We start from the raw sequence: 12,446 nt of genomic DNA, 5'->3' as shown, positions 1-12,446 counted from the left end.
GTGTGTGTGTGTGTGTGTGTGTGTGTGTGTGTGTGTGTGTGTGTGTGTGTGAGTGTGTATGTCAATATTACCGGGATTTCTTTGACCAGACGAAAAAAAAAAAGAAAAGGAAACAAAATTAAAGACAAGAACATAGTATTGCTGAATAAAATCACCATTTATTCAATCCATCCTTTCTTTAGATCTAGAGAATGAAAGGCACTTTTGGCAACATTTTGGAATAACGTGTTATGGGGAGACCATTGACATGGTCTTAATTAAAACTGAACGGGTTTAATGTTTACCTCCATTCAGAAACTAAGATGTAAGGGAAAAGGACTCAGTGTGATGTTGTATAGAACTGCAAATTTTGAGCGAATTCAAAGCAAGTGAAATGTGAACCCTGGACCCTCTTATTACACGGTTTCAACATTAGCGAGAATAGTACTTCTTTCACCACACGTAATCGTTTAGATTTCATTTGATTTAGAGTTGGATTCATTAGATTTAGAAGCAGAACGACTGGCCTCATCAGACTCGCTAGACTTAGAGCTGTTAGAGCCAGAATCGTTGATCTCATTAGAGTCGCTAGAGTTAGAAACACTGGCTTCATCAGACTCACTGTAGCTTTTAGATCCGGAATCACTGGCTTCATCAGACTCACTGGAGCTTTTAGATCCGGAATCACTGGCTTCATCAGACTCACTGGAGCTTTTAGATTCAGAATCACTGGCTTCATCAGACTCACTGGAGCTTTTAGATGCGGAATCACTGGCTTCATCAGACTCACTGGAGCTTTTAGATTCGGAATCACTGGCTTCATCAGACTCACTGGAGCTTTTAGATGCGGAATCACTGGCTTCATCAGACTCACTGGAGCTTTTAGATTCGGAATCACTGGCTTCATCAGACTCACTGGAGCTTTTAGATTCAGAATCACTGGCTTCATCAGACTCACTGGAGCTTTTAGATGCGGAATCACTGGCTTCATCAGACTCACTGGAGCTTTTAGATTCGGAATCACTGGCTTCATCAGACTCACTGGAGCTTTTAGATGCGGAATCACTGGCTTCATCAGAGTCGCTGGAACTTTTAGATCCGGAATCACTGGCTTCATCAGAGTCGCTGGAGTTAGAAGAATCGGAGGAATAGGATTCAGTGCTGGAACTTTGGGAGCTGTAAAAATAATGTATAATGTATATGAATGTCAATAGCTTTTTGAAAAATATTAGTGTCTTAAAATAGGACGGCTATTTGTAAAATAAAATAAAAGCTTTTCCGAAATATAATTGCATTGATTGCACTAATTTATTGAAAACTTGGATGTTAAACGTGTTTTAATATGTCTCTATATCTAAGAACCAGATACTAATCAGATATATTGACTCTTTACCTTTTATAGTTGAAAATTTTTTTAATCTAGCTAATTTACAGTGTAAAGTCTCAAACGTGGGCCGTATGCCAAATTGATCAAATTAAGGACAAACAAAAGAAAGCTATTCAAGTTTACGTATCTCAGTCTGCGTATGCTAACGATCTACTGGTCAGTCTCTCGGACTCGCAGTCAGAAAGTCATGGGTTTGAAACTCGCCAGGAGCAAACGTTGTACCCTTGAAAAAGGCACCTAACTTGGACGTTATTCAAGTGAAAATAAGGACACGACAATAGCCAGAGAAAGATCGAGTCAGTTTGTTAAATCTTTGACAACGCAGGAGACACATATGTCCAATCAGGATCGTACCAACAGCAATGTTCCGGCACATGTGAACCATCAGACACACATCAGAAACACACATGTATTTTCTTAATAAAATAGATCTATACGCTGTTCTCTGCCTTTGTAAAGTTTAGGATAAGGACAACAGAATAGAATAATCAGTATGAATAAAGCAGTCCCACTCAGCGCTTCTAAACAGCGTGTCTTCACTGAGTTAATGTTTTAGTGCATGTAACATGACGCTTTCTTTGTATTCTTGCTGGAAAGCCAAGAATGTTTCTAAATCGTGTTCGGGGGTCTGCTGAGGTAATAATAACAGTTTAGGGGCATAGAACATGCTGTAGAGAATGGGTATGAGCTATATAAATGCAGTTATAATAAGTCTGTTGTGCGCCTTAGGCACAGATATGAATTTTACAGTGAATGAAATGTCGCCATGTGCATTTTGCTGGCCAAATGTTGTTACAACGAAGGACTGGTCTGTGTGTGCGATAATATTTTAAAGCTGGTAGGCAGGCCAGAAAAATGCCATTAGCTCTACACAAAAGTACTTTCAGGCATGACACTGCAACTTTGAAATAATACTATTATAATTATATACTACTTGAAAAGAGAATTGAAGATCAGAGTCCGAACGCTAACGGAATTATAAGATATCCATTTAAAAAGCCGTCTCATTTTTTAATTGGACGGCCCATAGGCACGATTACTAGCTGTCGGTTCATTATCATTGCCTTTCTCACTCTGGATCAGGGTATAGGTCACGAACAAAAATATTCTACCTTTCCCTCTCCTGGGCTAGTTGCGTGATGTCACTCCTTGTCTTCTCACTTTTCTGTACATCCATTTCTGTGACTCTTATCCTGGTTCCACTTGGGCTTCCACTTGATCTTTTACCATGTAGGTTCCAATCTAACACTTTCTGTTTCATACAGCTGCTTGACGCCCTGTAAGTGTATCCATACCACCCCCAACGCCTTCTTCCCACCTCATCTCTGTCTAGGCTCTGTCTCTTTCTTCTTCTTATTTCCTCGTTGGTGATGCTGTCTGTCCATATGATCCTCAGTAGCTTCCCGAGACACTCATTCAAGAAAACCTGGATCCCCCATATGCACGTCTGGGATGCGCTCCATGTCTCACATCCACGCAACAAGACTGACGTCACATTTGAGTTGAAAATCCCCAGCTTTGTTCGTAGTGAGATATCCTTGGTCCTCCAAATCCTGTTCAAAGAAATAAATGCAGTCTGTGCCTTTCCAATACGGGACTTTATTTCAGCAGATGTTTCTCCCTCTCTGGCAGCTACAAGGTGAATTTTCTGGGTGTGAAGTTAAAGTTACAAAGATGGAAGAATATCTTACCAAAGGCATGTCATATTTTCGATTGTGCGCTCCAAACTCGGCGACACATAATGTTGCTCCTTTTCCCCCCTTCCCCTTCAACCCCGAAAAAAATATCAATCAATCAGTCAATACATTTTTTAAATGAAAAAAAAAATCCTAAAATCTCTTGAAGACCAATTTGGTTCCGCTAAACTACATCTACTCACTCTCTAACATCTCTTGCGACAGCCGGGGTTGGGGCTCCAGAACATTCCTGCAGGACCACAGCAAAGGCCGCAAAGAGAAGGGCGAAGACGAACACGTTTCTCATCTTGGGTCTGAAATCATCATCATCATCATCATCATCATCATCATCATCATCATCATCATCATCATCAGAGCTTCCCCATTGGTTGTGGCTGTCTTCGTTGGCAATGATCCAAGAGAGCAAACTCGGAAAAGGACAAAGAACCTCACATATCAAAGTTTACATCGCGATTTGGGAAGACAGACGGGGCGCCCGGGGAGGAGGATTGATAAACTATGTCAGAGATAGTCTGGTGTACGAAATAGTGGATGATGTTCGTCCTTCGCTGGCGAAGATGACCTTGACTTCACATCACTGGAGGGGTGGGGTGTGTGCGGAGATGGCTGATCAGGCCGATCTTCGCACGGAAATGTCTGTTGCAGAGGGGGCAAGGGATGTTTGGGGCTGAATTAGGCTGGAAGGTAGGGCTCTCTCGGTCTTTTCTCAGCTGCCGTCTCCGTTCTTTCTTTCTGACACAACTTTCTTCGAATTTCGCCACACCCGATCTTATTAAGGAGCGCCAAACTGTGCGATCGCGAGCAGCTTCTTCTCAGGTTGTACGGGGAATGTCACAACTCTTCAGGGATGCTTTCAGAGCATCTTTGAAGCGTTTCTTCTGTCCGCCGAGAGAGCGTTTGCCTTGGGTCAGTTCACCGTAGAGTAGCCTCTTTGGGAGGCGAGAGTCGTCAATGCGGTGAACGTGGCCGGCCCATCGGAGCTGAGAGCGCAGTAGGATAGCGTATATGCTCTCCATCTTGGCCCGCTGTAGTACCTCAGTGTCTGGGACTCTGTCTTGCCACTTGATTCGAAGCAGTGTCCTGAGGCATCCACGAAATAGTGGATAGAAGGGCGAAGACGGTAACAAAATCGCTGACAATCAGGATAAGAATAACAAGAAAAAAGTGGATAACTGCCACTAATGTCTACTGCCTACCCAAGAACAGCACAGGTCAAACCATCCAGCTAGATTTGAACAGCATCCCAGTGTCGCCATCCAGCATCATCTGCGGCCACATCAATGTGCATGCCCCAGTCTGGGATGAGATTCAGCCAGAGGATGCGCGAGGAGAAGAAATAGTTGAATGGGCGTGTCATAAATCGCTTGACATCCTGAATGATGGTTCTATCACCCTAATCAACAAAACAACAGAGGCTGGCAGCTCGCCAGATGTCAGTGTCTGGAAGAGCAAATGTGTATGGTCGGTGGATGATGAAGACCTCGGTGGTTCTGATCATTCTGCAATCATCATTGTAGTGAACAGTGCAACTAAACATCAATCAATCTTTGCAAAGGCACCGCGATGGAAGAAGTGGAGTGAACTGGCCAGACTTTCGAAATGAGATTGAAAGCAAGATGGATAACATACCGGAAACTGACCATCTGAATCTGCGAGTCCAACGTTTCAATGCCATCTTACTTGAAGCAGCTTATGCGCATGTCATTAAGGTGAAGCCGTCCAAAAAATCCCCGTCTTGGATGACCCGCAAGTGTCGTGGACTGATCAAGAAAAGAAACGAGCTAAGAAAAAATATCTCCTCACACAGGGAGGAATGGTTACAAGATTGCAAAGATGTTACAGAGGCTGTCCAAGAAGCAAAGACTAAACAGTGGAAGGAGGTAGTTAATGGCGTGATAAATGATCTGGACTAAAGGGAAACTTGGAGTTTCATCAAGTCTCTAAATGGATTACCAGAAACCAAATCTCCCAACGAAGTACTGAAACATAACGGGAAAATGATAACATCAACAAAGAAGAAAGCTGAGCTTTTTGCTCAGTACTATGCAAATATCAGTAAGCTCCAATTTACCCAAGAGGAGCGCAGAAGAAACAAACTCCGATTGAAGCGCCTACTGCATGACGATGTGAACAGCGAAGATGAACAAAAATCATACCCAGACTTCATCAGGAAAGAGCTGGAGCGTGCCATAACACAAATGAAGAGAAGAAGTGCTCCAGGACCTGATGATATACCACCATCTTTCCTAAAAGAGCTTGGCCCACTCGCATTGAAAGAGTTGCTCAGCATATGTAATCTGTCGCTTGACCAAGCAGCGTGCCCACAAGACTGGCGTAAGGCACTTATAATTCCTCTCTAAAATGCTGGCAAGTCACCTAGTGATATGACATCCTTTCGATCCATTAGACATCCTGTGTCGAGAAAGTTATAGAAAGGATGCACGCTGAAAGAATTTACTACCTGTCAGAGAAGAATGAATGGATTGCATGCAGGCAGGCTTTCGCCAAGGTCATAGCTGCACTGACCAGATCATCAGAATCTGTCAAGGAATTGAGGATGGTTTTCAACAAAAGCCAACCTTCCATCGATCAGTCCTAGTCCTCCTGGACTACTCCAAGGCATATTATGATATGGGTTGGCGTGAAAGACTATTACTGTCAATGGCTGAAAAGGGAGTTCCGTAGCGTGCAATGAGATGGATCCATGGTTTCCTGGGAAACAGACAAGCCCGTGTTCGCCTGAATGGAGAAACAAACAAGAGCCAGAATTTCAAGCAAGGGCTTCCCTAAGGAGCTGCACTATCACCGCTGCTGTTTATATTCTTCATAAACAACCTGGCAACAATCCCTCCCAAACGCTGACTCACAACAACCAACCTCCGCCCAGCTGATCTACTTAATGTTCGCTGATGACTGCACAATATTGGACAGTCACTCAAAGAGAGAAAAGGCAAATGAAGCGACACAGTTGATTGTGGACATGGTTGTGAAATGGAGCTATGAATGGAAGCTTACCTTGAATGCAACAAAGAGTGAAGTGTGCTTCTTCTCAACATGGGTGAAGGAGGCAACGTGGCAACCAATAATTCAGGTCGAAGGGAAAAAGATATCATTCTACCCCACTCCACGCCTGCTGGGTGTCTTCCTAGATAGACAGCTAATCTTCAACAAGCACATTGAGGAAGTGTCCAAAGGTGCTGTCAGCAACTCAAAATGGGGCTGAGGTAAGGAGTCGCTCAGGAAAGTATATCCGATATTTGTGAAAAGCAAGATGGCCTATGCTGCCCCAGCGTGGCAGCCTTGGCTGAGTGAGACTAGTGCAAAGGCCGTGGACAGAATACAAAACAAAGCCCTCCGACTTGAATCAGGTCAGCTGAAAACAACACCGACAGAAGCGCTGTGCTATGAGACCAGAACTGAGCACTACACCACCTATACAAAAAGAACATGTATCAAGTCTGTAGAGATGGCTAAGAGATTACCAAACCACCATCCTAGAAAGAAAGCCCATGATCAAGCAGTCAAGCCTAAAAACAGCAGGAAAAGTTGGTTTCGGATTGGTACCGATCTAGCTGACCACCTCCCACCTGAAGCAAAGAATCGATAGCCAATCAATCTGGAGAGAGCTTGTCCAAGGGAGACCCATGACGAAATCGAAATTCGGACAGAACTGAGAGGAGTAAAAGGAAAAGGTGATGATCCTGTAAAGGCACGTGAAGCAGCAGAGGATGTCATCAAAGAGGTTGGTGCGGATGTGACAATTTTCACCGATGATTCGGCTGTCGCAGGATACTGCGAAGGTGGAGCAGCAGCAGTGGTGATAATGAATGATGAACCACCACGAACAGAAATTATTAAAACTAACGGTGCATTACTTACATCATCTTATGACGAGTAATGCCAGGCAATGATGTCTGCTACACAGTGGATTGCTGATAATTGCCACAGTAGAACCAATGTGCTGATCTTGACTGACAGTCAGTCCCTATGCAAAGGGCTGCTAGGCAACAGCTCGGACATGAATGATTTGCGCCGCAAGTTCAGTGAAGCCACAGCCACAATAAAAATCCAGTGGATTCCAAGCCATGTTGGAAAAGAAGGAAATGAGGCAGCAGACCAAGCTACTAATGAAGCCAGAGAGATTGAAGGAGACAGACGACCAACAACATACAGAGGAGACTTTCTAATGATCAAGAGGGAAATCAGAGCCCCACCATGTAGAGCTAAGTACCAGCACCTGGAAGATGTGTATTCTGGGTACTCCTATAAGCGGGAACAAAAATCTATCACATGTCGCTGGGACCAGGTTGGGCTAACGAGACTGCGGTCGGACCATCTTTGGAGCTTAAGATGGTATAACAACTTTGTAAATGAAATGCTCAGCCCATGTTGCCGAAGATGCGGACATGAAAAGGAGGATGTCAAACATGTGTTTGAATGTCCAGGAACAATGGCAATTCGAATGGAGTTATTTGGACGAGTTGAGATGCCGCTTAACATATTGACAATGGAGCCGAAAAAGAGCCTCGCTCTCGCTCAAAGATTTCTTCGAGGAGTCCACCATGCCCATTAAGGAAACAAAAAAAAATCATCATCATCATCATCATCTTCGTTGTTGTTGTCCTCATCGTCGTCCTCATCATCATGGTCGTTAAAGTGGGGGTCACCATCATCAACCGCTAATATTATTTATTGTAAAGTTTCTTTATGTATTTCTTGTTGACATAAAAATGCAATTGCAGAAGTTTTAACTCACCAGCGACACAATTTTTATCGAAAAAAGGTGGTCTTCGACCTTGCCTGAAAGTGCCGGCCCAATATGAGAGGGATGCAGCCTGACAACAGACAGGCGGAGATACTTGATAAAAACCCTCCACACTCGGGAACTGAACTAACGCCTGTTTCTGGCGACAGCGAAGCGTCTATAATAAGAACTAAACCACAGACATTGGTGACATAGCAGAGAATTGTGAGACTGAACAAAATATAACAATAAACTTAAAGACCTAGCTCCTAAGCAGACGAGCCATCAGGTCTAACCAGAAATCGAAAATTTCTTTTCGTCAAAGACATTACACTACACGATGGTTGACGCTCTAAACAAAGCGTCCTCTAAATTGCTAAGCCCAATATCACAATCGTGTCACCTGCTTTGTTAGAAATTCGTTTTATTTCGTTTTTTATAAAGCAGGTATCATGTTGATCGGGAGTTGTGCCCTTGATAAAGACACTTTACATTAATTTTTACATTTTACTCAGTCCTATCAAAACAGGACGTTTAATTTCTTACATTATCTGAAAGTGTTGCAACGGTCGTCAAACACACAATTTAGCAATTTTGTACACGTTGTTTTTCCGAATGATTTGTAACATTCGTTGTAACACTGGGGGAGGGGACGGGGTAGGCCTACAAGCACTTGACCGATGGCTGGAAACAACGGTAAAGACGATTTGTAAATAAAACGCTTAATAAACGGACAATTTTAGTCAAATCGTTTCCTAAAGTGCCTTCATAAATCCTTATACATTTATTCAGAATACCCTGACGAATCCAACGTTTTTCAACGGATTTCTGCAAGGTACATAATTAATGCACTCGTCTCCGAAGCGATGAGTCTGGGTTCGAGCCTCGATTTGGACACGGATTTTTTCACCCCCTCTTGCCCAACAAACAGTAATGGGTACCTGACCTCGTGTTGGGGAAGTAAAGGCGACGTGGAAAGGAACTGGCCACCCTACCACACAATATGCCGAAGGTCCAGGAAGTTGTCTCACTAACAAGGCAATCCCCATCATCCAGATCGGATGCGGGACATTGCGGGAACAACATTACTTTTACATACTTATTATGACTCGCCATACAAGTCAACTAACATGAAAGTTAAGTTGGAACTCTAATGATTTTTTTGTTTTAAAATAGTCGTCATTTTCCCGTAGATAATAGGCGCTGTCAGCCAACATTCATGCTGGCCTTCATGAGGAATATACGACCTTTGTCTACATACGTGAAAGCGTTTTACTCAACCACAAAGCCTGCATGTGCTGGTTGTTGGAGAGCGCCACCGGTAGGTCCTACTTCATTTGTCTTCTCTGTTGTTTTTCTCTATCTGTCTTAGTATTACAACACAAAATTACCGCCATCGTGTCAGTGTGCTTCTCTTTACTCAAACAACAAACAAGCCGTTGCATTTAAAGTTTAACTAAAACTTGCTAGCTACCCAGTTCATGGGTTGAAGTACTATTTCCACTCCGATGATTCCCAAATGTATGTTAATTGCACCATTCAAGATCTGCCAAACATGATTTCTATCACTAAACAATGTTTTTATTAAATAAAAAAGTGGATGACAGTAAACAAATTGAAACTGAACGAATAAAAAACAGACATCATCCTTATAAATAATACACGATTAAATAAAGATTTGGAAAGTGTTAGCATTGATTTATATGGGCATATGACATGTTGTAAAGGGGTTGTCAAGAATATTGGTGCATATATTGACAACATCTTATCAATGGGCTCGTTTGTAGGATCTCTGTCCAAATCCCTTTATTATCTTTAGCTGATTAGGATAGGTCTAGTTCGAAAGTACTTAAACAAAGAGACCCCAAATTATTGGTAACATCTCTTATTCTATCTAGATTAGACTGTTGTAACTCACACCTAGCAAGTCTGAACAACAAATATTTATATCGTTTACAAGCTATTCAAAACAATGCCGTTAGACTGATAACAAGATCTAAAAAAACGAGACCATATCACTCCACTATTAAAAGAACTACATTGGCTCCCTGTAAAACAAAGAATAATATTTAAAACCTGTGTCATGTGTTTCAAATTATGCGTAAATAAAACTGCTCTTTTTTACCTACAAGAACTTATCAGTATACGCCATGGAGAAACCTAAGATCATCAAACGATAACACCCTACTTGTGAAACCCGTAAAATCATACAATTAATCATATGGAGAGAGATTTTTCTGATATCTTGGTCCATTTATGTGGAACAGATCGTCCATGGAACTAAGACAAAAAAAGCACACTTGATAGCTTCAAAAGATATCTTAAGCATTTTCTGTTCCTACAGGACTATCCTTCATAATAAGCTTTTAGCGTTATTTTTATTATAGTTGTTCTGAGCCTACGTCTAAATGAAAATTGTGTGTGTGTGTTTGTGTGTGTGTGTGTGTGTGTGTGTGTGTGTGTGTGTGTGTGTAAATATATATTGCATGAGAAGAAAGGAAGTAGTAAGATAGGTTTTGAAAACGGATATTCCAATGTAAAGCGCATTGAGCTATTTTATTTGGGGGGGGGGGGGTGCGCTATATAAATGTTATAATATATTATTATTATTATCATTATTATCATTATTGTTATTATTATTATTATTATTATTATTATTATTATTACTATATTATTATTATTATTATTATTATTATTATTATTATTATTATTATTATTATTATTATCATTATTATTATTATTATTATTATTATTATTATTATTATTCCTTTGGATTTCGTGACATTGCAAACCAATACAAAAAGGTCAAGATACAACCTGGTTTACGAAAAACAAAACGCAATAAATGAACAAATAACTGAAAACATAAATGAATGATAAATAAATGATTAAATTTTTAAAAACCCAGGTAAATGAATGAATGAATGAGTGAATGAATTATAGATAAATTTAAACAATAAACCAATTGCCGAAGAAGCTATATACCCCCTTCACTCCCCACAAAAAAACATTTCAACAAAAGCACAGACCTGTTGTCGGGTATTTCTGGCTGAAATTGATCGAACGATTTTAAGCTTGTAGATTCAGTGTTCCTGTCGATGTTGGGTCTCCCAAAGGAGGTTCGCTATTGAACATTTGCACATCGAACGTCTCCTTATATAGGGACAACGGCACAGAATATCACGTCGTGACTTGAGCTTTTAGCCAATGAGATGTAAGCACTCCTGCTGTCCGGTGACGTGACATGCTGCATTCCTTTCTCTCTGTGCCTGTTCTTGTGCTTTCGTTTTTATCGTATTTATCTTGTTATTACATTTGATCCCTGTGGCATCCTTGTTCTCCAGCATAGGTGAAACTTATACGCTACTCATTCCACAGAAACAAAACAGCCGCCGCTTGGGCTTTTCATTTTTTTTTAAAATATAAAGATATACATGAAATAATTAAGCTTATTTGATGTTTCAGGCAATTGGTCCACATCAAATTACATAAAATACTCATTTGTTGAATAAAGTTTCCATTATGAAAAAGTACCCTTTGTGCACATATCTCTCACCATGGGTCAAACATTGCATATTTTGATCAAGGGGCAGAGTCAGGCAGGCAGACAATAAACAATTTCCTTTAATGGTCAAAATTTGGAAAATAAAAAATAAAGTGAAATTCGTCTTCAATTTCCTGAGAGCTGCACCTCTCACATAAAGGTGAATTTATTCATTTCCACCGATGAAGATTGTTATATAATTGAAGGGTATGAGTTTTTAACTAGGCAATGACTCGAGAGGTTGATGAAATACTCAGCTGTTTATTGAAATGGAGTTGTAAGAGACAATAAATTACACCCGCAACAGATGTCTTCCGCTACGTTCTGCTCAAAATTATCAACAAGCCTACTTTTTACTTCACTGAGAATTAATTTAGTGCTTCCAACACTTTGAGAAAAACACGTTTAAATCATGGGAGACGTAGGAAAATGATACCATTTTAACCTTTTTTTTTTGCTTTTGTCCTGAAAGTTTACATAATATGTGGCAAATTATAGTAACTTTCATTTATTTCGAGATTTCACAAATTATTTTCACAGCCCATCAATACTCTTGAGATTTACACTAACTACCATAAATAAAATAAGCGCAAACAGAATTCTGGTTAACAAATTTTAAGATTTGTCTTTGAACGAGAAAATCTTCAAATTCTTGACTTAGGCTGATCTACGATTCTTTTGAACTTGGGTGATATCTCAGACGGGTTCTGCATTTGTCTGATGAGTTTATATGCTCACTGGCCTTGTCATAACAAGCCTCTTGTTAAAATTGAAGCCCCCGCCTATTGAATACTATCTCATTGTCGGCCAGTTGTGCAGATGTACCAAGCCAAAAACAATTATGAAAAGTTTGCTCGTTGCAGTTTCTTACTCTGTGGTATCATCTGCATGTACACAAGTAATGTTTGGTCAAAATTCAGGTTCTAAATTTTGAAAAAAGCAAGATATATAAAACAGGTACAACTGTTAAAAGAACGAAACAATTTCTATCTTTCCTGACACTTGATGCCCTCTATGCTTAGAACATTTCAAATAATGTGTCGACCTTATGATGCTAAACGCTGGAAGGGACCTCAAGTCTAGACCACAAAACAC

General features: G+C 40.7%; 1 protein-coding gene across 1 annotated transcript; it reads right to left on the bottom strand.

Moving 5' to 3' along the window:
- Positions 1–158: 158 nt before the first annotated feature.
- Positions 159–10,913, bottom strand: LOC101861229 (clumping factor A). The gene is made up of 3 exons (XM_013087252.2): positions 10,837–10,913; positions 3,246–3,356; positions 159–1,155 (listed from the first exon to the last, which is right to left on the bottom strand). The coding sequence occupies exons 2-3, from the start codon at positions 3,347–3,349 to the stop codon at positions 450–452; spliced, it is 810 nt and encodes a 269-aa protein (XP_012942706.1). The 5' UTR covers positions 3,350–3,356; positions 10,837–10,913; the 3' UTR covers positions 159–449.
- Positions 10,914–12,446: the final 1,533 nt, after the last annotated feature.

Source organism: Aplysia californica, unplaced genomic scaffold (assembly GCF_000002075.1).
Source record: "Aplysia californica isolate F4 #8 unplaced genomic scaffold, AplCal3.0 scaffold00564, whole genome shotgun sequence".
Lineage (NCBI taxonomy): Eukaryota > Metazoa > Mollusca > Gastropoda > Aplysiida > Aplysiidae > Aplysia > Aplysia californica.
The sequence above is the reverse complement of the archived record's forward strand: the minus strand, read 5'-3'. Positions and strand labels throughout refer to the sequence as shown.